The sequence below is a fragment of the Hyperoodon ampullatus genome, assembly GCF_949752795.1.
Source record: "Hyperoodon ampullatus genome assembly, chromosome: 2".
Lineage (NCBI taxonomy): Eukaryota > Metazoa > Chordata > Mammalia > Artiodactyla > Ziphiidae > Hyperoodon > Hyperoodon ampullatus.
The window spans coordinates 17,129,460-17,155,193 of NC_136915.1; the positions used below are offsets into that span (position 1 = coordinate 17,129,460).

Below are 25,734 nucleotides of genomic sequence, written 5' to 3' on the forward strand. Positions count from 1 at the left end.
AAGTGGAGATAGGCAACCTTCTAAAAAAAGAATTCAGAATAATGATAGTGAAGACGATCCAGGACCTCAGAAAAAGAATGGAGGCAAATATCGAGAAGATGCAAGAAATGTTTAACAAAGACCTAGAAGAATTAAAGAACAAACAGATGAACAAGACAATAACTGAAATGAAAAATACACTAGAAGGAATCAATAGCAGAATAACTGAGGTAGAAGAACGGATAAGTGACCTGGAAGACAGAATGGTGGAATTCACTGCCACAGAACAGAATAAAGAAAAAAGAATGAAAAGAAATGAAGACAGCCTAAGAGACCTCTGGGACAATATTAAATGCAACAAAATTCACATTATAGGGGTCCCAAAAGGAGAAGAGAGAGAGAAAGGACCCGAGAAAATATTTGAAGAGATTATAATAGAAAACTTCCCTAACATGGGAAAGGAAATAGCCACCCAAGTCCAGGAAGCACAGAGAGTCCCAGGCAGGATAAACCCAAGGAGAAACACGCCAAGACACATAGCAACGAAATTGACAAAAATTAAAGACAAAGAAAAATTGTTAAAACCACAAGGGAAAAACAACAAATAACATACAAGGGAACTCCCATAAGGTTAACAGCTGATTTCTCAGCAGAAACTTTACAAGCCAGAAGGGAGTGGCACAATATATTTAAAGAGATGAAAGAGAAGAACCTACAACCAAGATTACTCTATCCGGCAAGGATCTCATTCAGATCCGATGGAGTAATCAAAAGCTTTACAGACAAACAAAAGCTAAGAGAATGCAGCACCACCAAACCAGCTCTACAACAAATGCTAAAGGAACTTCTCTAAGTGGAAAACATAAGAGAAGAAGAGGACCTACAAAAACAAACCCAAAACAATTAAGAAAATGGTAATAGGAACATACATATTGATAATTACCTTAAATGTGAATGGATTAAATACTCCAACCAAAAGACACAGGCTCACTGAATGGATACAGAAACAAGACCCATATATATGCTGTCTACAAGAGACCCACTTCAGACCTAGGGACACATACAGACTGAAAGTGAGGGGATGGAAAGAGACATTCCACACAAATGGAAATCAAAAGAAAGCTGGAGTAGCAATACTCATATCAGATAAAATAGACTTGTTACAAGAGACAAGGAAGGACACTACATAATGATCAAGGGATCAATCCAAGAAGAAGATATATAACAATTATAAATATATATACACCCAACAAAGGAGCAGCTCAATACATAAGGCAAATGCTAACAGCTACAAAAGAGGAAATCAACAGTGACACAATAATAGTGGGGAACTTTAACACCTCACTTACACCAATGGACAGATCATCCGGACAGAAAATTAATAAGGAAACACAAGCTTTAAATGACACAATAGATCAGACAGATTTAATTGATATTTATAGGAGATTCCATCCAAAACAACAGATTACACCTTCTTCCCAAGTGCACACAGAACCTTCTCCAGGATAGATCACATCTTGGGTCACAAATCAAGCCTCAGTAAATTTAAGAAAATTGAAATCATATCAAGCATTCTTTTCTGACCACAACGCTAGAAGATTAAAAGTCAACTACGGGGAAAAAAAAGAAAAAAACACAAACACATGGAGGGTAAAGATACGTTACTAAATAACCAAGAGATCACTGAAGAAATCAAAGAGGAAACCAAAAAATACCTAAAGAGAAATTACAATGAAAACACGATGATCCAAAACTTATGGGATGCAGCAAAAGCAGTTCTAAAGTGGGAAGTTTATAGCAATACCAGCCTACCTCAAGAAACAAGAAAAATCTCAGATAAACAATCTAACCTTACACCTAAAGGAACTAGAGAAAGAAGAACAAACAAAACCCAAAATCAGTAGAAGGAAAGAAATCATAAAGATCAGACCAGAAATAAATGAAACAGAAACAAAGAAAACAATTGCAAAGATCAATAAAACTAAACCTGGTTCTTTGAGAAGATAAACAAAATTGATAAACCTTTAGCCAGACTCATCAAGAAAAAGAGGGAGAGGGCTCAAATCAATAAAATTAGAAATGGGCTTCCCTGGTGGTACAGTGGTTGAGAGTCCGCCTGCCAATGCAGGGGACACGGGTTTGTGCCCCGGTCCGGGAAGATCCCACATGCCGCGGAGCGGCTCGGCCAGTGAGCCATGGCCGCTGAGCCTGCGCGTCCGGAGCCTGTGCTCCGCAACGGGAGAGGCCACAACAGTGAGAGGCCCGCGTACCGCAAAAATAAAATAAAATAAAATAAAATTAGAAATGAAAAAGGAGAAGTTACAACAAACACCGCAGAAATACAAAGCATCCTAAGAGACTACTACAAGCAACTCTATGCCCATAAAATGGACAACCTGGAAGAAATGGACAAATTCTTAGAAAGGTATAACCTTCCAAGACTGAACCAGGAAGAAACAGAAAATATGAAGAGACCGATCACAAGTAATGAAACTGAAACTGTGATTAAAAATCTTCCAACAAACAAGAGTCAGGATCAGAGGGCTTCACAGGTGAATTCTATCTATCATTTAGAGAAGAGCTAACATCCATCCTTCTCAAACTCTTCCAAAAAACTGCAAGGGGAGGAACACTCCCAAACTCATTCTACGAGGCCACCATCACCTTGATACTAAAACCAGACAAAGATACTACAAAAAAAGAAAATTACCAACCAATATCACTGTTGAATATAGATGCAAAAATCCTCAACAAAATACTAGCAAACAGAATCCAGCAACGCTTTAAAAGGATCATACACCATGATGAAGTGGGATTTATCCCAGGGATGCAAGGATTCTTCAGTATATGCAAATCAATGTGATACACCATATTAACAAATTGAAGAATAGAAACCATATGATCATCTCAATAGATGCAGAAAAAGCTTTTGACAAAATTCAACACGCATTTATGATAAAAACTCTCCAGAAACCTACCTCAACCTAATAAAGGCCATATATGACAGACCCACAGCAAACATCATTCTCCACGGTGAAAAACTGAAAGCATTTCCTCTAAGATCAGGAATGAGACAAGGATGTCCACTCTCACCACCATTATTCAACATAGTCTTGGAAGTCCTAGCCATGGCAATCAGAGAAGAAAAATAAATAAAAGGAATACAAATTGGAAAAGGAGAAGTAAAACTGTCACTGTTTGCAGATGACATGATACTACACAGAGAGAATCCTAAAGATGCCATCATTAAACTAGTAGAGCTCATCAATGAATTTGGTAAAGTTGCAGGATGCACAGAAATCTCTTGCATTCCTATACACAAATAACGAAAGATCAGAAAGAGGAATTAAGGAAAAAATACCATTCACCACTGCAACAAAAAGCATAAAATACCTAGGAATAAACCTACCTAAGGAGGCAAAAGAGCTGTATGCAGAAAACTGTAAGAAACTGATGAAAAAATAAAAGATGATACCAACAGATGGATAGATATACCATGTTCTTGGATTGGAAGAATCAACATTGTGAAAATGACTATACTACCCAAAGCAATCTACAGATTCAATGCAATCTCTATCAAAGTACCAGTGGCATTTTTCACAGCACTAGAACAAAAAATTTTACAATTTGTATGGAAACACAAAAGACCCCGAATAGCCAAAGCAATCCTGAGAAAGAAAAATGGAGCTGGAGGAATCAGGCTCCCTGACTCAGACTATACCACAAAACTACAGTAATCAAGACAATATGGTACTGGCACAAAAACAGAAATATAGATCAATGGAACAGGACAGAAAGCCCAGAGATAAACCCATGCACATATGGTCAACTAATCTATGACAAAGGAGGCAAGGATACACAATGGAGAAAAGACAGTCTCTTCAATAAGCGCTGCTGGGAAAACTGGACAGCTACATGTAAAAGAATGAAATCAGAACACTCCCTAACACCATACACAAAAATAAACTCAAAATGGATTAAAACCTAAATGTAGGACCAGACACTATAAAACTCCTACAGGAAAACATAGGAAGAACACTCTTTGACATAAATCACAGCAAGATCTTTTATGACCCACCTCCTAGAGTAATGGAAATAAAAACAAAACTAAGCAAATGGGACCTCATGAAACTTAAAAGCTTTTGCACAGCAAACCAAACTATAAACAAGACAGAAAGACAACACTCAGAATGGGAGAAAATATCTGCAAATGAAGCAACTGACAAAGGATTAATCTCCAAAACATATAAACAGCTCATGCAGCTCAATATTAAAAAAACAAACAACCCAATCCAAAAATGGGCAAAAGACCTAAATAGACATCTCTCTAAAGAAGACATACGGATGGCCAAGAGGCACATGAAAAGCTGCTCAACATCACTAATTATTAGAGAAATACAAATCAAAACTACAATGAGATAACACCTCACACCAGTTACAATGGGCACCATCAGAAAATCTACAAACAAATGCTGGAGAGGGTGTGGAGAAAAGGGAACCAACCGTCTTGCCCTGTAGGTGGGAATGTAAATTGATATAGCCACTATGGAGAACAGTATGGAGGTTCCTTAAAAAAGTAAAAATAGAATCACCATATGACCCAGCAATCCCACTACTGGACAGATACCCTGAGAAAAGCATGATTCAAAAAGACACATGCACCCCAATGTTCACTGCAGCACTATTTACAATAGCCAGGTCACAGAAGCAACCTAAATGCCCATCAACAGATGAATGGATAAAGAAGATGTGGCACATATGTACAATGGAATATTACTCAGCCATAAAAAAGGAATGAAATTGGGTCATTTGTAGAGATGTGGATGGACCTAGAGACTATCATACAGAGTGAAGTGAGTCAGAAAGAGAAAAAGAAATATTGTATATTAACACGTATATGTGGAATCTAGAAAAATGGTACAGATGAACCAGTCTGCAAGGCAGAAATAGAGACACAGATGTAGAGAACAAACGTATGGACACCAAGGGGGAAAGCAGGGAGGGCAGTGGTGGTGGGATGAATTGGGAGATTGGGATTGAAATATAAATATTAGTATGTGTAAAATTGATAGCTAATAAAAACCTATATAAAAAAAGCGATAACAGCAACTCAAATGGCTGTATGAATCAGAATTTTATTAACAACTCTTGAAACATACAATCATATCTCCATTTGAGAAATAAATCTCTCACCTTGCAGCCTACAGAAACTGAAAACCATCCTTCAACCTTAGCTGAGCCTACAAGAAATATAAGGCAAACACTTGGAAGCCACACAAACCAGGTCAGCTGCTGCTACCACTAAAATACTGGGGATATGGGAGGCTGTTGCCAGTCTCTATAGCCAAGGAGTTTACATCTGAACATCCACGTGGGACATACAAGATCTTGGATCCCTACAAAAGCAAGGACTTGGAACTGAGATTCTTATAAAAATCCCTGAGACTCCTAACAGAGTGACAGTCTCAGTGAAAAGGAAGCTAAAACAGTACACAGACCAAAATAAACCAGTGAATCAACATAGAGTGATGACAAGGAAGGATGTTTGGTTTCAACTAGGTGTAGAGAGCCTGCTGTCATCCTGAAAATTAGTATACACAGGGAATGCGTTTATTTTGTGTGCGGTAAGAAAGTTCGTTTAGGATATTAAACTCAGATTAAGTTCCAGCTAATGTTTTCCCTAAGACATGCTTTGAGAGGAGCTGCCCTCAATCCGCATCTGGGAAAGTTTAGCTGAAGATAAGTTCATAAAACAAATTTATAAAATATACAAAGAAACAATACACCATGAGCAAAGCCAGAGAAGACAAACAGAAAGATTAGAAACCTCCCTCTGCCAGAAGAATTTCAAATAATAGTTTTATATCAAAAACAGATAATGAATGTAAAAGAAAAAGAAAAAATCACTATTATTTTTAAAAGTGGAAAAGTTCATGTTACACAGCATGCATGTCACACAGTATATACACTCATGAAATTGCACAAAATGAATTCCTGAATGCTGAGCGGGGAACATTTTTCCCCAAGTTCTGAAATTCTCTCTTCTTCCCCACCAAGTATAAGGAAACCATAATAAAAATTCCTAGGACTTCAAGAAATCAATTAATACAGGGACTTCCCTGATGGTCCAGTGGTAAAGAAATTGCCTTCCAGTGCAGGGGACGCGGGTTAGATCCCTGGTCGGGGAACTAAGATCCCACATGCCGCAGGGCAACTAAGCCCATGCACCTCAACGAGAGAGCCCACGTGCCGCAACTAGAGACAGAGAAGCCCGTGCGCTGCAACAAAAGATCCCACGTGCGGCAACTAAGACCCAACACAGCCCAAAATAAATAAATATTTTTAAAAAGAAATCAATTAATACAGATTTTTGCACATTTAATTATTGAAGTGATCATATGAATCAAGAGCCCATCTCTGAGGCTTTTCAGAGTACCCTGAAGATACAATTCTCGTTTTATAGGGTTTGCCCTTCAACCCCTAAGCATCCAGAATTGCTGCAATTTGCTCCAGTCAGAAATATGATCTAGAATAGTGGCAAGAAAATGTTTTCTAGCAGAAGTAAGAGAAGGGACCACACATCTTAAGTCTGACTTTACTGCTCTAAACAAGTACCTCTGTACGAACTACTGCGTATTTCTATGCATCACACCTGTGAAAAGCAAATGGTTTCTGAAGCCCGCTTTAAAGTGTTTCATCCTCAGGCAGAGACAGTAAGAACTATTCTCAAAAGTCAACAACAAAAGACTGATATCCAAACCAAATTGTTACAATTTTAATATCCTCTCAAAGTAAATAAGGTACGCTAAATAAGTGCAAAAAAGACGGGAGTCATTAAGCATATGACATTTCAGGTCGATATTATCTAAAAGAACGATGATGAGTTAATTTTCATGGTTAACTTTTGTAGCAATAACATTAAAAAATATTAATACTGAAATCAGAGGGCCAGGAATGTTTCTGGTAAGCCTTACAATTTAAAAAATGCTAGAGGTGCATGGGTTCTTGAGGTTCATTTACTTTGAATTTTGAAGAGTGTAAGATATAAAGGGAAATTACAGAACTTCTAGTTCCTTTAAAACACATTCATAGGTTAAAAAAATCATGGAACTAGAAAAATGCCAAGACACTTTCCTTCCTGACATCACCAACCTCTACCTCATCCTTAATCATGGCAAAAGACAGTTCTTTCTTTTAGCTATCTTCTGGTTTACTGCTGAATAATCTATATTCTTTTACTAAGGTGCTGGTGACTTATATTACTAATTCCAAGAGTATTTGCATTTCAAAAAAAATGCACCACGGTATGAAGACAACTTAACCCCAAATTGTGTTTGTCCATTTATCCCTGGGAGCTGTCTTGCAATATCAGGCCACCTAAGTGACAAACTGCTTAAAAGAATGAATGAATGTCAGGGATGAGTAGAAGTGGGAGTTCAGTGCAGAACTTTGCTTTATACTAATTTCATTTCTGAGATATGGTTTGTATCTTTGTATTCCCTATGCCTGCTATTCTTTCTATTATTTGTTTGGATGTTTTTTTTCAAAACATTTGTCTTCAATAGCTTCTCCTATTTTTGGAACTACCACATCACTAATTGTTGAATGACAACTCACAGGTAGGTAAATGAAGGGAAAAAATGAAGGGTCAAACAAATTACTATTCTCCATCAAACAAGTGTTCTTTGGAGGGGCATTCACCTACAGCCACACCAAAAGTAAGATTGTTTTTTCAAAGACTTACAAAAAAGCCCCAGGTCATCACCCCACCAAGGAGGAAGTTCCTAACATAGTGAAGGCACTATGCTTCTGGAGCATACTGATGCTTATAGAGGCCGGTCTATTGAGGAAACAGGCGATTTATAAATGTTTATGATAAATTTCTCCCCGTCCCAACTGCCTGGCATTGCTTGCTTTTCTGCTCTGGTTTACTGTGGAACTAGGTGTTCTACAGTTCCAAAGAACCAGACACCTCTCAGAGACCTTCATGAGGAAATTACCTCAAGAACTGAGCTGGGTGGGAAAACCACATCTTAAAGGTAGAGATCAGGTTTGTCTGTTTGTTTTTTGCGGTACGCAGGCCTCTCACTGTTGTAGCCTCTCCCGTTGCGGAGCACAGGCTCCGGATGCACAGGCTCAGCGGCCATGGCTCACGGGCCCAGCCGCTCCGTGGCATGTGGGATCTTCCCGGACCGGGGCACGAACCCGTGTCCCCTGCATCGGCAGGCGGACTCTCAACCACTGCACCACCAGGGAAGCCCGAGATCAGGTTTTTTGATTTGCCAAGTTTCTCAATTAGACAGGTCACAGTAGGCAATAAATATTGGGGATGTGGGTGACTAAAACATCTCCAGTACCTATCTAGATCAACTGCTGGGGGAGCAGTCATTTGTCAAATTGTATAACTTAACTTGACAGGTACACAGAGAGCAAAATTATACAGTGTAGGGCAATGTTTCAGAAGATGGGCTATGCTGACTTGTTAAAAGCCATATTCTTATGGACTACTGACATAAGAATAGTTGATAAGCCTCAGATAACTTTTGATTAATATTATAAAAACCTAATGGTTAGATCCAAGATTCCAGGTGATGCTACATTCAAAAGAAATAATTTTGAATTCAGAAGAACATAATACTTTGACAATATTAATGATAAAGTAATAATGATAAAATTAATATTTCAGGAAAAATGAAACTTTAAAAAGAAAAAGCAGAAGAGCATTAAACCTATCTGCGAGTTAATCAGAGAGGGTACTTTTATTTTTCAGAACTAGTTATAAACCTTTGACATTCCGATTGCTATTTTCCTTAACCCAAGATTAAAGAAGAGGTCTTGCATAGAGGAATTCTTTTAAGTTTAGGATTGATTACGCTTTAAAATTCCGAGAAGACAGGATTAGGGACTATAGACCATGCTGGTTTTGACTGCTTTCCAGCCCCAAAGCAACAAAATTAACCATGGAGGAAATGATTCGTATGAACGAGGCAAAAACAAAAAACACGTGTACAGTGACATATACCTTGGAGGCATTTTGTATATTTGAAATTTCATTTGCATTTTTAGACAATGGAGTAACTCTGCTGGATGCACTAAAACATAAACACACCAATGAAGAAATGAGACTAGGAATTACAGCATTCATTTGATGTTTCTGGAAGTCAAGGAAAGTAGCCAATTAAAAAATAACTCAAACACTGCTTCCTTTTCATGTTGAACAAGCAAAATATAATTAATAACAGAATAGCTTACCTGGGACTGGGCTCTTTCTTGAACTTAAGTTCTGAGAATCCATAATCTCTTCTGTTTGCCCATCTGCTTCTACCTCTATTTTGTTCTGAATCTCTTTTGCATCTTCATTAAGGCAAGTTCTTATGCTCTCGTCCTCTTCTAAGACTCTCTGAACTGCGGTGGGACCACTAGCAGTACTAACAGTAGAGGCAGCAGCAGGAACAATGACTGGTGTGGGAGGAGGAGAAGCTGGAGGAGTTGGAGGAGACGGAGAAAAGGAGGGAACTATGGAAGGGGTGATAGGAGTTGCAACACTCTCCACTTTCATTTCTTCTGGGGTATTTTCCAGAATCTCCAATTCAAGAGTCAATGGCAACACCTCCTGTTTTACTATTTCCACAATGCTTTCCGTGGCTGGTAATTTTTCACTAACTCCATTCATTTCATTAATTAGGTTAGTACTAGAAATCAGCGGAATATCATTAGGTGCTACACTACAAGATTTCTTGCATATATCATCATGGATTGCATCTGTTGGTGAAGGATCTGATGCTTCTGTGCAAGATGTAGGGCTGGGTATAGGAATTGTGTCTTCTTTTGAGGAAGAGAGTTCACATCTGTCATCAGTAGCAATGGTGAATACTGGCTGGCTACTAAGAGCAGCAGAGGTGGGGGAAGCAACTGTACTTCGAGCAAGTGGAGAAACAGTGGTAGGTGATGGAGGCAGAGTAAGCTCTGGTATGGCTTCTACTGCAGTAACCTCAGATGTCGGGCCTGCTTGTTCTTTCTTCTCTCCACTAAGGGCTAGCCTAAGGACTGGGGAAGGAGTCTTTAACACTGGATCTGGTTTTGGCTTCTCTTCTGGGAAAGAAAAAAATGAAAGACATTTAAGAATAATTTTTGGATCAGAGATTGTACTGTATTATTTTAGGGTAATTCTTTTAATCTCTTACTCTAAAACATGGACAGCAGAAGACAGATCAAAATATTACTTATTTTGCCACTCCAAAAACATTGTCATATTTTCTTCTCTATTTTCCACTATTACTTAACCTCCAATACATATATAAAGTTTATTTTGAAGTAAGAGAAGGAATTAATTCACCAGATGACTATGTCAAGAACACAAAGGGAAAATCTAATCAAACCTGTAACTAAAACATTCTTGGGATGGGAATGGGGCTTTTCTTTAAGGTAGAGAAAGCCTTCATCTGTAGAAAATTTTTCTACCAAGGATACACTATAGAGACAGGACAGGACAGTTCAGGGGCAAATAACTGCAGATTAAATTATTAGATACAGATATTATTTTTTATTCTATATATTTCTGCATTTGGGGGATTTTTATAAAGAACATGTATTACCTGTATAAAAAACTAGTTTCAATAAAAACTATCATGGTGCCATTTATTATCAATGAAGTTTATTATCAGTGAAATCAAGTTCCTGAACATAAAAATGCATTTAGAAATTAACTTTCATTTCTTAAAAGAGGTATATAACTAGAAATAATGTTAAGGAATAAAAATGGAAATTTATCTTGTATCTTCAGTTGTAAAAAAAAAAATTCTTTAAGGAGAAACCAACATTAATATTCAGACAATCAAGTCCAATTAAAAATAAACAATATATATTAAAATAATACAGAAAATGTGCATTTGTATATAGACAGAAAAAGAATGACAGCAAGAGTGAGAGAGATAAATTGATAATCATAATAAAGGTTAATAAATTGATAATCATAATAAACCAGAAAAACGAAAGGAAAGCTAACTCATGAAAATTTCTAAATTTTAAAATTCCAGGCAAACTGATACATGATTCATGCCTGGGAAGATGAAACCAAAGGACATTTAGACTGGTTTCCAGCCTTGTGTTTCCTTAGTGGAATAAACAGGCTCCAGTGGAAAAACAGCTACTCATGAGCATGTTCATCAAATGCAAACAAAAAATTTAAGCACTGCTGAAAGACAATCTAAACTGCAAGGGACTTTACTTTCTCTGCCAGAAATCTTTATGCATAAGTGAAATTGAGTGTTTACAATAACCTTTAGTTAAGTAAGTCTGTCAAAGAAAATATGCTCGTTGATCAGATAAACAGATGGTAAAATTAAGCTGTTAAAGGCTAATTCATTCACTGCAACTACTTTTACTGGCCTTAAAATTCACTTTAATTGATGGGCTTAGAGGCCAGTGTTTCTTTAACTCTGCCTATTTACTGTAGTGGAGAAATAAGATCAATAGGCTCTGAATGCCAAATACTTCAGACTAAGTTGCCAGGGCAAGAGACAAAAACATTCAAAGAAATACATCTATTATATTTATTACATATATGTGATATATATAAAATAAATATGTATTTATTAAACTATCCCTGATGAAAATACTTTCCAACTCAACCAGAGTAACTGCTACATGGGTAACCCAGATTATAAGATACCACTGTTAAAAAGCACATCAGAATATTACCCTTTGGGACTTCCCTGGTGGCGCAGCAGTTAAGAATCCGCCTGTCAATGCAGCGGAAACGAGTTCGATCCCTGGATCGGGAAGATCCCATATGCCGCAGAGCAACTAACTCCGTGCGCCACAACTACTGAGACCACACACCGCAACTACTGAAGCCCACCTGCTCTAGGGCCCGCGTGCTGCAACTACTGAGCCCGCGTGCTGCAACTACTGAAGCCCGTGCACCTAGAGCCCGTGCTCCGCAACAAGAGAAGCCACCGCAATGAGAAGCCCACGCACCGCAACGAAGGGTATCCCCCTCTCGCCGCAACTAGAGAAAGCCCGCGCTCAGCAACGAAGACCCAATGCAGCCAATAAATAAATAAATAATTTTAAAAAGGATATTACCCTTTATGACCACTGAATGAAACCTAGATGAATTAAATTAAACAGTAGAAAATAGTAAATCTCACATTAACAATCTAATAAGAGTATGTCAATTCAATTATTAATTTTGGGAAATAAAATTTCTGATACTAAAAATATCAAACAAAAGCAGACCTATGACTGAAACTTCTACATGCTCTTGAGAAATAGCTAACATTAATAAAGAAAATTAGAAACAAAAAAAATTTATTTTGAGAGCTCCTTTTTCTGAAATAAGTCCTTTAATTAATTCATTAAACTTTTACTACAGAAAGCAGAAAGGTATAATAGAGTAGATCTAAATAAAGAACACTGATTTTATTTCTCTAAGAACTTTTACTATTAAGAGTATGTTTTTCAGAGCCATGGTAGTTTGAAATCTAATATACTGTATTCAAAATGTTTATACCATTTGGCCATTTTTAGGAATTTGCAGGAATTTCACCTTTAAGAATTTTTTCTAAGGAAATAAACATTGAAGAGAAAAGACAGAAGTCTAGAATATTTAAAGCAACAATATTTATAATAGAAAGATAAACTAAATATTTATATTATAAACTAATATTTATAATAGAAAAGTAAACTAAATTTCTAACGAGGGACTTATTAAAGAAATAATGGTCTGGGCATATAATGGTAATTATTGCAATCATTTGAAATAAGCTTTTAAAAGAGTATTTAATTATACAGAAAGTTGTTTATAATAAAAGACATGTTTTTTTAAAAAGCAGGGCACAAAAATTGCACGTGGAGCACAAACCTACTGGTAACAAAAAATATACAGAATACTAACATAGATGCATACGGGGAAGTCTAGAATTACATACAGGTTATTAACAATGGCTCTGGATAATGAGATAAGAGATAATTTTTCTTTCTGTTTAACCATAGTTTCTATAATGAATGTCAAATTTATAAGAAAGAAAAAACTGCTCCCTTTTACTCTCATAGAGTGGTGGAAACAAGCTCCTAGATGGGCGCCCTTTGGTTGTCAGGAGCCACATAAGACAGAGAGGGTGTTGCTATCATTGAATGGGGAGAGACCAAGAATGCTAAGCATCCTGCAATTTGAGGGACAGTCTCATTTGACAGAGAATAGTCCTGTCCTAAATTCCAAAAAAGCCCCAATTGAGCTGCATTGGTACAACTGGTTGAATTACAACAGAATAGCATTCATTGAATACCTACTCTACATCAAGAGCCTTCAAAACGCACTAAGACTAAGGCTCAAATAACTTTTATTTGTATTTAATTATACATACCATATCCTCAATACACTGAGCTGAATGCATTTTTTCAAACATCAAACAATCATTTAAGCTGTGTCTCTAGACTATCACACCAACTGAAGATTTTAATTCATTCAACAGTCTTTCTACAAGTCAAGTTGAGGTCTTCCTCGGGTTTTTTCTTTTTTTTTTTTGCGGTACGGGGGCCTCTCACCTCCGCGGCCTCTCCCGTTGCGGAGCACAGGCTCCGGACGCGCAGGCTCACCGGCCATGGCTCATGGGCCCAGCCGCTCTGCGGCATGTGGGATCCTCCCAGACCAGGGCACGAACCCGTGTCCCCTGCATCGGCAGGCGGACTCTCACCACTGCGTCCCCAGGGAAGCCCTTCCTTGGGTTTTTATCAAGTACCAAAACAAATGGGAAATGGCATATTTGTCTGGAAACTTGGTCTTCATGTAACTATTCCAGCTGTTCACATCAAAAACTGAGAAAATCAGACATTTAATTATAGCAGCTAACATTTATTAAGCACTTAATATGTACCAGGAAATGGGTCAAATACCATATATACATAGTGTCCTTCAATTCTTACAGTCACCAATGGGATAAAAACTATTACGTTCCTATTTTACAGAGGGGGAAACTGAGGGTTCTAGAAATTAAGTCACAGGTCCAAGGTCATATAACTAGAACCTAAAAATGATTTCAAATGCTAAATTCTTCCAATTCAAGAACCTAAAAATGATCTCAAATCCTAAATTCTTCCAATTCAGAGGGGAAAAGGGGGGTTTATGGAAAAAGAAGTATTTAGGTGAATCAAGCTAGTGGGAGACTTTGGGGCTAAAATGGGATCCCAGTACAAACCCTCAGTAATGATATTTCCATCAAGAGAGAAAAACCAATCTGACTGCAGAATGCAGAATCTATTGTTTCTGGGGGTAATATAACAATTTTTTAAAACAGTGCATTTTTGTATCCTACTTTAATTTCAAAATGAATCTACAGTTAAGAAGAAATTTTTAAAAACTTTCTTAACTGTTAAAAAATTCTCTGAAAAATGATGAACCCTTTCTAATGTTATTTGAATTACATATATTTAGTTTAAAAAAGAAAACTACTCTGAAAACTATTCTATATACTGACAAGTTATGGACAGAATTAGAAACAGAAGATTAGAATTACTGAGTTTTCTGGAGAACAGCTGGTACTAGAGGAAGACAGCAGTAGTTCCAAAAAGTTACTATAAGCTCTATGAAATATACTTAAAACAGAAGTTTTTCTTTTCATCAAGGTAATGTCGAACATTTTCCAATTCACTCATATCTATATCAAACATCAATTTGAAATGTTGATTTTATTATTCAAATTTCCACTAAGCATAAAAAGCAAAGAATTCTACATTCCTCCTGTAAATCAAGGCCTAAATATGGTAAGATGCAGGTGTCTACCTAATCCAAAAATCTTAGGTCAGAGCTATCACCATCAAGATATGTTATGAATTCCTTGTATTGCAGCCCAGCTAGAGAAAGTCAGCGTAAAGGATATATTTTAAGGCCTCTCTGCACAGTAATTATTCAGTATGTTTAGCACGATTCTAACTAGCAAAAGGATTATAACTGTGCAAAAGTAATGACATTTTGAAGGGAATACCCTGAAAATTCTCCACTCAGATTGAAAATATTCTGAATTTTGACTCAAAATTGCTTGATCATTGGTGGTAGGAAGTAGTCTTCCACAATACCTACGAACTGCACTCCTGCAAGGTGAACGGCTTTAATATTAAAAATTTTAACTTTAAGCGTTTATGAGTCTCTAACTCTGAACACTGCTGAAAGAAGTATTTGACACTGCAACTTTTAGAAGCATGTCAGTTTAGGATTTATTACCTATCTTGTGGTTTAAAACTATTTCATAAAACAAAATTTAGGACTTGTCTCTGTCCAAGTCTCCTAGGCTCCTGAATACTAAAGGGAAAGAACACCATATTATCTTTGCACGCCGTAAAGAAACATTGAAACCACACATTAGAAGTTTGTGTTATCATCTTGCAATCCACTGAAAAAACAATGCCACTAAATACCTCCACTTTGACTGTGTGCCAATTCCCAATGGCTTTTTTTTTTTTTTTTTTTTTTTTTTTTTTGCGGTACGCGGGCCTCTCACCTCCCGGATCTTCCCGGACCGGGGCACGAACCCGTGCCCCCCGCATCGGCAGGCGGACTCCCAACCACTGCACCACCAGGGAAGCCCCCCAATGCTTTTTAAAGAATAATTTTTAGAAAGTACAGAAAGTATACATCAGCTATGGAATATTAAAGGGTTTGGAGGAATAAATAATTCAAGAAAACAGAAAACACATATGACTTCTATTCATTCTTAGGATGAAATCAGAAACATGAACAAACTAACTTGCTTCCTTCTGTGTCTAATGAATTGTCTCCCAATTTTAGCTAAGGTCAACTTAAATCCAACTAGGCAGGAAAGAGAGACTGTGATAACCCACTTTCTGGCATGAGATTTCCCTTAAAGTTTCCTATTTATAATCCAAGAGGCAGTATGTGTACTTATTTCACCAAACATTTGGTACTTCATGTTCAAGGTCAACAGTAGAGACCTTAGTATGATTCCTGCATAATAATAACGGCTATAATTTACTAAGTGCTTTTCAAATGCTTGGCATGTCCCCACTACAACTCTGTGAGGCAGGTATTCTTCATTTCATTCTGTAACTGAAGAAATTAAGATATACAACATGACTCATCAAGACCAAATAGTGCTTGATGAATTCAGGATGTGAACTCAGTACTGTCCCCAACTGAGGCTACAGAAGCCAAACTTGTAAGAAGAAACATTTTATGCTTTTAAAAATAGCAAGATACACATGAACATGTTGAACTTATAAACAAAATTGTTGCTCTTATAAAGAAATATATACATAGATTTATTTTCCCCAACCTTGTTCCAAAAGAAATAGTTTAAGGCAGCTAAAGCCTTTACCTATAAATATACATTGACAGTGAGGCATTAATAAAATGTAGGAAAAATTTTTACTAATCATACCTACTTTACTTCCTTAGAGGTAGAACACTTTGATTTTCCATCTCAAAGCTCTGTTTAAAAGTGGGTATCTAAATAATCCTCATGTTTTACTTTTATTCCTAAATGCTGAGGGCAATGTAATTAATTAAAAAAAGAAAGAGACTAAAGGTAAGAGGGAGGAAAAGTCATACACAAACCTTGCTTCTGGTCGCTAGCTGCAGTGACAGGGGTGCTGGCAGCAAGATGAGCGCTCTCCACAGTCCCATAAACCACAGGGCTGTGCTCAGGGACCTGGCTGGGCAGCTGCTGGGATTTGAAGTACAAAAAAGGGTGATAATGAGCGTGCGAACATAAAAACTAGCAACATGGAACCCAAGGCAAGTGGGGAAGACAAAGTAGGGCAGGAGATCACAAAATTAAAAAAAAAAAAACAAAAAAAAAAACGGAAAGCAAGTAAAAAATATATAGGCCAGTATAATAAATTCAAAAAGTACATGGGAAGACAAGGAAGAAAAGGAAAAGCGGCAGCAGGAAAGGGGAAGGAAAAGAGATGATTAATATTGACCACAGCAAGAGAAGACAGCACAACAATCATTAGTACAATGCATTCTCCAGTGTTCCTTCTAAGGACAGACTTTCAATCTAACAGTGATGTCACATCTGAGAGAGAATTTAGCATCCTCCCAGTCAAGACCAAAGGGACTTGGTCAACTTCATTTATAAATTACCTAGCAAAGTAGTTCATCAGTCAAAAAGAGGACAAACAAAACATGATGGGTCTTAAAACCAGTTACTGATTCAAGAAAACAATACTGAAAGGTGATTCTTATCATTTGTCCATATAACCACTCAGGTGAAATGCAACTTGGAAAGCCTTTAAAGAAACTTTCACCTTAAAATGTCTTTAGATTCTGGGTCAAGGATGATATCTTTTCAGAGTCTGAAATCTGAGTAAAGTATCTGGCTTCTCAGAGCTAAGAGAAAACTATCCTTTTCAATCAGCCAGTATATGGAATAAAAAATGCCCATCAAAATTCTAGCAGAGTAGGTTGAAAAAAATTGCAGGCATTGTTCAACTTAGAGGGAAAAAGAATTACACAAGAAAGAACAAGAACATTCAATCTGCATCACATTCCAGTTAGGTATTTGTTCTGGATTTGAGGGTTACACAAAAGCCACACAACAAAGCAGTGTCTCTCCTCGGAGATCTAAGGTCAATTTTTTGATAGCTATAATCGTCTACATTGAATTCTATCACTGCTATCAGAGCAGAGCTCCCTGCACAATTCTGACTTTTTTTTTTGGAGGGGAGGGGGAAATTGGGGGTAGACAGGGCCACTCAAAAATGGGAGTTAATGAAAAATATTTTCGCGTCAGTAAGTCTCACATACAGTAGGAATATAAAATGAAATATATAAGTTAAACACCTATCATTTACCATATGTCATTTAACTAACAATGCTTTTCACAATGTACAACATACAATTTATATAGGACTATATGTAATGTATAAAATAACAGATAAAAATGGGAAAAATAGCATTATTTCACCTATTCATTATAGACCATGAAAGTACTCATATTCCACAAAAACTTCTAAATGAAGACCACTAAAATTATATTTCCATATGTAAAAAATGAAAGAGTTTCTATTTTCACTTTGAATCACTGTCAAATGGATAGTACTACCATGATTACTCTACTCGGAATCCTTAGCTCCAGTGGGAAAAAATTCTATTATTAAAATTCAAAAATTAGGAAGGGTTCCCAGCTGTAAGTGAAAATAAGTCACCCCTCTATACCTGCAGATGTGTGAACCACAGATACACAGACCTGATTGTACTAGCCATTAATACCTAAAAGACTTAAATATCCACAGATTTTGCTATCTGCGGGTCCTGGAACCAGTCTTCTGTGGATACTGAGGGATGACTATAGGGACTCAGTTCAATTCTAAGGTTGAAAACAGCTCTAGAACAAAGGAAAGAGTCTATACTATTTAATATTTATTAAATAGTTATCCACATAACCCAGGAAAGAAAGATCTGTAAATTGTGTCCTTTACCAGAAAGAAAGAAAATATTAACTACTTCAATAGTCAGGGAAATTAGTAACCAATGAAAAAGGGTAACTGCTGAAAGTAGGTCACCAAAATAAATGACATACATGGTTAAGGTGAGAGTTTTAAGACAGTAAAAGACTGCTGATACCTATAAATCTGTATAGATCAGAGAGTTTTTCAATCTAAGATTAAAATACCTTCAATCATATTAAAAAGACAACTGCACAGACATTTTTCCAACAACAAAGCCCTAGGAAGATGTTATGCATAAAGATTTATAAGAAAGGAGTGAGATAACATGTTGGTTAACTCATAGTTCCAAATCCAAGTGTCTAGTACTTAGTTATATAGCCACAGAATGCTAGGAAAAGTACTCAATTTCCTCAGCTGGGGACTTCCCTGGCAGTCCAGTGGTTAAGACTCCACACTTCCAATGCAGGGGGTGCAGGTTCGATCCCTGGTCGGGGAACTAAGATCCCACATGCCACACAGCGCAGCCAAAAAAAAAACCACACACACACAAAGGTAATCCTTAGCTGTAAACTGAAAAGGAACTAAAGATCCTACAGTGCCTTTCAGCTTTAACATTCTCTAAACCTCTGACAGGGCCAAGAAAATAACATACTAACATACAACATACATCAATACTTTAATCTTGTTTCAGATTAATTTTAATTTAGGATAATCTCAAATTTTTTTTTTTTTTTTTTTGCGGTACGCGGGCCTCTCACTGTTGTGGCCTCTCCCTTTGCAGAACACAGGCTCCAGACGCGCAGGCTCAGCGGCCATGGCTCACGGGCCCAGCAGCTCCGCGGCATGTGGGATCTTCCCGGACCGGGGCACGAGCCCGTGTCCCCTGCATCGGCAGGCGGACTCTCAACCACTGCGCCACCAGGGAAGCCCGATAATCTCAAATTTTAGCTAACCTCTAATTTCATCTCTTCTCAGGTGACATGATCAACCCTGTTGAGAATATATTTAATGAATTTCAAAATCACTGCACTTCAGTCACTTTCACTATTGGTAGGAGTTAAAATTTATAAAAATCAGACTGGAAGGGCAATTGATATCAAAACATAAAATAATTCAACAAAGATGCTCAGGAAGTCAGGTTAAAAGGTTAGGGTTTATTTGGCAACATCACATTGTTTCAACAGTTCATAATTTATGTCAATGCTAAATTCCCTCCCCACATCAAATTTTTCAAGATCAAAGTTCTGATTGGCAGAAGAAAAAAAATTCTCACTTTTCAAGTACAATGTTAAGGAAGCTTATTTAAAGAATGGCAAGATATCAGACACTTGACAGTACCCAAGAAGTGAATTTCCTTTCTGAACTCTACTTGAGAATCTACTCTGTTGAAGATTTACATATTAAATTTGAAGTACTGGCCTGAAGGGATACTGTTAGATGTGGGCCCAATGGAAGAATTAATTTTTTTTAAATAGAGTACCAACAGATAAAACGAGGCAACAAAATCTGGGATTGTCTTTAATATTCTTTGTACAATTTAAAATTCACTTCTCGAGAGCAGTCAAGATGGCAGAGTAGAAAGACTCAGTTATCTCACTCATGAGCACGCCAAAATCACAACTGTCTTCAAAACCACCATCAATGAAAAAGACTGGAACCTACCAGAAAAGATTTTCTACAACTAAAGACATAAAGAAGGAACTAAAACAAGACGGGTAGGAGGGGCAGACTCATGATATAATCAAATCCCATACCCCTGGGTGGGCAACCCACAAACTGGAGAATAGTTATATTGCAAAGGATTTCCCATAGGAGTGAGAGTTCTGAGACCCATGTCAAACTCCCCAGTCCAGGGGTCCTGCACTGGGAAGATGAAACCCCAGAGCTCTGAAGGCCAGAGCGGCTTAATTTGAGAAGCCCCATAGGACTGAGGGCAAAAGAAACTTCACTCTTAAAAGGGTGCACACAAAATCTGATGCGCACTGGGACCCAGGTCAAAAGCAGTAACTTGATAGGAGCCTGGGCCAGACCTACTTGCTGGTCTTGGGCAGTCTCCTGGAGAGGTATGTGTGTGTGTGGGTGGGGGGGGTGGCTGTGGCTCACCCTGAGGACACAGATACTGGTGGCAGCCATATTTGGGAACATTCTACTGTCTGACCACTGCTGCTGGCGGCTGCCATCTTCACTCACTAGTTCCATCACCTAACCTTAAACCCACACAACAGCCTGTAGGCACCAGTGCTGGGATGCCTCAGGCAAAGCAACTCTGCAGGAAGAGAGTCCCACCCATCAGCAGACAGGCTGCTAAAAGACGTCGTGATCCCACAGCCACCTCTAGACATGCGCCAAGACATGCCCTTGCCCACCAAAGGGCCAAGAACCACTTCTACCCACCAACGGGCAGGCACTGCCCTCTCCCTCCAGGAAGCCTGCATTAGCCTCTAGAACAGCCTCATCCAACAGGGGGCAGACACCGGATGCAAGAAAACTATGATCCTGCAGCCTGCAAACCCAGCCCACTCACAGCAGGCCAGACCGTATCCTGCGACTAGCTTGGCCCAGGCCCGGTCCACTAGCAGGCCAACACAAGCTTCAGGACACCCTGGATCCCATACCGAACTGTGTCAGGAACTGGCTCCCCCACCAACGACTTGAAACAAGTTCTAGGATCCCTGGGCCCTTCAGCCAGAATTCAGGAACCAGCTCTGTACACCACTACTAACCCCAGGCACTAATCCCAGGACCTGGTGTAATACAGGCAACAGCCTCGGAGTCTTTGGGATCCTGGCCCACCAGTGAGCCAGCACTAGCCCAAGGGCCCCCTAGGGATCTAAAACAAGCCACCTCATGACCAGGCCCCACCACACAGCAGCTAGCAGCATCCACACAAGGCATGGCCTGGCAACCAATCACACTAGGAGCCAACAAAGCCTACCAGACCACCCACACAGTCAGCCGTCCACAACAGGAGTCACTCAGCCCTCTTAGGAGGAACCCCTAGAGCATATAGCTTGGGTGACAAGGGGGGAGTGCACTGCTGGGACACATAGGATGTCTCCTATAGAAGGCCACTTTTCCAAGTTTGAGAAATGTAACTAACCTACCACATACATAAAAATACAAATAGCAACTCAGACAAAATGAGGTGGCAGAGAAACATGTTCCAGATGAAGGAACAAGATAAAATCCCAGAAGAAAAACCAAATGAAGTGGAGACAGGCAATCTACCCAAGAAAGAGTTCAGAGTAATGATTGTAAAGATGATAAAAGAACTCAGGAGAAGAATGGATACACAGAGTGAGAAGTTTTTAACAAAGAGTTAGAAAATATAAAGAACAACTAAACAGAGATGAAGAATAACTGAAATGAAAAATACACTAGCAGGAATCAATAGCAGACTAAATGATACAGAGGAATGGACCAGTAAGCTGGAAGACAGAGTCCTGGAAATCACTGCTGCTGAACAGAAAAAAGAAAGAAAAGAAATGAGGACAGTTTAAGAGACCTCTGGGACAATATCAACTGTACTAATATTCACATTATAGCCATCTGAGACGAGGAGAGAGAGAAAGGGCCTGAGAAAATATGTGAAGACACAATAGCTGAGAACTTCCCTAACCTGGGAAAGGAAACAGTCACCCAAGTCCAGGAAGTGCAGAGAGTCCCACACAGGATTAACACAAGAGGAAGACACCAAGACACACCATAATCAAAAGGACAAAAATAAAGATAAAGAGAGAATATTAAAAGCAAGGGAACTCCCATAAGGCTATCAGCTGATTTTTCAGCAGAAACTCTGCAGGCCAGAAGGGAGTAGGACGATAGATTTAAAGTGATTAAAGGGAAAAACCTACAACCAAGAATATTCTACCTGGCAAGGTTCTCATTCAGATTTGATGGAGAAATCAAAAGCTTTACAGACAAGTAAAAGCTAAAAGAGTTCAGCACCACCAAACCAACTTTACAACAAATGTTAAAGGAACTTCTCTAGGCAAAAAAAGACACAACTAGCAACAAGAAAACTACAAAATAAAAAAGCTCACTGATAAAGGTAAACACACACTAAAGGTAGGAAATCATACATACATAAAGCTAGCAGGGAGGTTAAAAAGACAAAAAAATGTAGTCAAGTCATCTATATCCACAATAAGCAGTTAAGGGATACACAAAACAGATGTAAAATATGATATCAAAAACAGTAATCATGAGAGGAGAAGACTAAAAAATGTAGGGGTTTAAAAATGCATTTGAGGGACTTCCCTGGTGGTCCAGCGGTTAAGACTTCACGCTTCCACTGCAGGGGACACAGGTTCGAGCCCTGGTTGGGGAACTAAGATCCTGCTTGTTGATCTCATGTGCTGCGTGGCACAGCCAAAAAAAATGCATTTGAAATTAAAAGATCAGCAACTTAAAACAATCATGTATATATATAGACTGCTAACTGCAAACCAAAAATCTACAATAGATATATACACAAAAAAGGAAAGGAATCCAAACATAACACTAAAGATAGTCATAAAATCATAATAGAAGAGAGCAAAAGACAGGTAAAAAAAAAAAAGACCTACAAAACAAATAAAAAACGAGTAACAAAATGGCAATAATTATCTTAAACATAAACAAACTAAATACTCCAACCAAAAGGAATAAAGTGGCTGAATGAAAACAAAAATTAGGTCTATATATATGCTATCTACAAGAGACTCACCTCAGATCTAGAGAAAAACACAGACTGAAAGAGGATGGAAAAAAGTATTCCATGCAAATGGAAATCAAAAGAAAGCCAGAGTAGCAATACTTATATCAGACAAAATAGACTTTAAAATAAAAACTGTTACAAGAGACAAAGAAGGACACTACATAATGATCAATGGATCAATCCAAGAATAAGATAAAAAATTCAAATACATATGCAACCAACATAGGAGCACCTCAATATACAAGGCAAATATTAACAATAAAAGGAGAAATCGACAGTAACACAATAATAGTAGGGGACTTTGACATCCCACTTACATCAATGGTCAGATCATCCAAATAGAAAATCAGGAAGGAAACACAGACCTTAAATGACACATTAGACCAAATGGACTTAACTGATATATGAAGGGCATTCCATGTGAAAGGAGCTGAATACATTCTCTTTTCAAGAGCACATGGAGCATCCTCCATGATAGATCACAGGCTAGGCCATAAAACAAGCCTTGATATGGTTAAGAAAACTGAAATCATATCAAGCATCTTTTTCCAATCACAATGCTGTGAGACTAGAAATTAACCACAAGAAAAAAAAACTGCAAACACATGGAGGATGAAAAATATGCTACTAAACACAAACACATGGAGGACAGAAAATATGCTACTAAACAACCAATGGATCACTGAAGAAATCAAAGAGGAAGTTAAAAAATACTTAGTGACAAATGAAAAAAAAAAAAAAGCTGAACTAAAACCTAGGGGATATGGCAAAAGCAGTCCTAAGAAGGAAGTTTAGAGCAATACAAGCTTACCTCAGGAAATCAGAAAAATCTCAAATGAACAACCTAACCTTACTAAAGCAATTAGAGAAAGAAGAACAAACGAAACCTAAAATTAGTAGAAGGAAAGAAGCCATAAAGATCAAAGAAGAAATAAATGAAATATAGACTAAAAAACAAAAAAAGATCAGTGAAACTAAAAGCTGGTTCTTTGAAAAGATAAACAAAATTGATAAACCTATAGCCAGACTACCCAAGAAAAAAAGGGAAGGTCCAAATCAATAAAATCAGAAGTGAAAAAGGAGACGTTACAACCGATACCACAGAAATACAACAGATCATAAGAGACTACTACAAGCAACTATACACCAATACAATAGACAACCTAGAAGAAATGGACAAATTCTTAGAAAGGCACAATCTCCCAAAATTGAACCAGGAAGAAATAGAAAACACCAACAGACCAATTACCAGTACTGCAATTGAATCAGTAATTTAAAAACTCCCAAAACAAAAGTCCAGGACCAGATGGCTTCACAGATGAATTCTACCAAACATTTAGAAAAGAGTTAGCATCTATCCTTCTGAAACAGTGCAAAAAAACTGCAGAGGAAGGAACACTTCTGAACTCATTCTATGAGGCCAGCACCACCCTGATACCAAAACCAGACAAAGATACTATAAAAAAAGAAAATTACAGGCCAATATCACTGATAAAAATAGATGCAAAAATCCTCAACAAAATACCAGCAAACCAAATCTAACAATACCTTAAAAAGATCATACACCATGATTAAGTGGGATTTATCCTAGGGATGCAAGGATTTTTCAATAGCTGCTAATCAATCAATGTGATACACAACATTAACAAATTGAAGAATAAAAACCATATGATCATCTCAATAGATGCAGAAAAAGCTTTTGATAAAATTCAACATCCATTTATGATAAAAACTCTCCAGAAAGTGGGCATGGAGGGAATATACCTCAACATAATAAATGTCATATATGACAAACCCACAGGTGACATCAAACTCAATGGTGAAAAGCTGAAAGCATTTCCTCTAAGATCAGGAACAAGACAAGAATGCCCACTCTTGCCACTTTTATTCAACACAGGTTTGGAAGTTCTAGCCACAGCATTCAGAAAAGAAAAAGAAATTTTAAAAATCCAAATTGGAAAGGAAGAAGTAAAACTGTCACTGTTTGCAGATGATATGATACTACACATAGCAAATCCTAAACATGCTACCAGAAAACTACTAAAGCTCATCAATGAATTTGGTATAGTTGCAGGATACAAAATTAATGTGCAGAAATCTGTTGCATTTCTATACACTAACAACGAACTATCAGAGAAATTAAGAAAACAGTCTCATTCACCAACGCATCAAAAAGAACAGAACATCTAGGAATAAGCCTACCTAAGGAGGCAAAGACCTATACTCCGAAAACTCTAAGACACTGATGAAAGAAACTGAAGTCGACACAACAGATGGAAAGATATACCATGTTCCTGGATTGGAAGAATCAATGTTGTTAAAATGACCATACTACCCAAGGCAATCTACAGATTCAATGCAAGTCCTATCAAAATACCAATGGCATTTTTCACAGAACTAGAACAAAAAATTTTAAAATTTATATGAAACACCTAAGACCCCAAATAGCCAAAACAATCTTGAGAAAGAAAAACAGAGCTGGAAAATTCATGCTCCTTGACTTCAGACTATAAAAAAAGCTACAGTCATCAAAACAGTACAATACTGGCATAAAAACAGACACGTAGATCAATGAAACAGGATAGAGAGCCCAGAAATAAACCCAAGCACTTACGGTCAATTAATCTATGACAAAGGAGGCAAGAATA

General features: G+C 37.7%; 1 protein-coding gene across 17 annotated transcripts in view; it reads right to left on the reverse strand.

Annotated features, from left to right (window-relative positions):
• Positions 1 to 25,734, reverse strand: part of EIF4G3 (eukaryotic translation initiation factor 4 gamma 3) — a gene marked incomplete at its 5' end in the record, with an annotated part of 186,105 nt that overhangs the window by 122,024 nt on the left and 38,347 nt on the right. For 11 of the 17 annotated variants that reach the window (XM_079696716.1, XM_079696725.1, XM_079696717.1 and 8 more), the window contains 2 exons: positions 9,232 to 10,071; positions 16,550 to 16,658. In XM_079696716.1, the coding sequence (XP_079552842.1) occupies positions 9,232 to 10,071; positions 16,550 to 16,658 (949 nt within the window). The remainder of the gene's footprint in view (positions 1 to 9,231; positions 10,072 to 16,549; positions 16,659 to 25,734) is intronic. The other 6 variants (XM_079696723.1, XM_079696719.1, XM_079696730.1 and 3 more) reach the window with 1 other exon arrangement.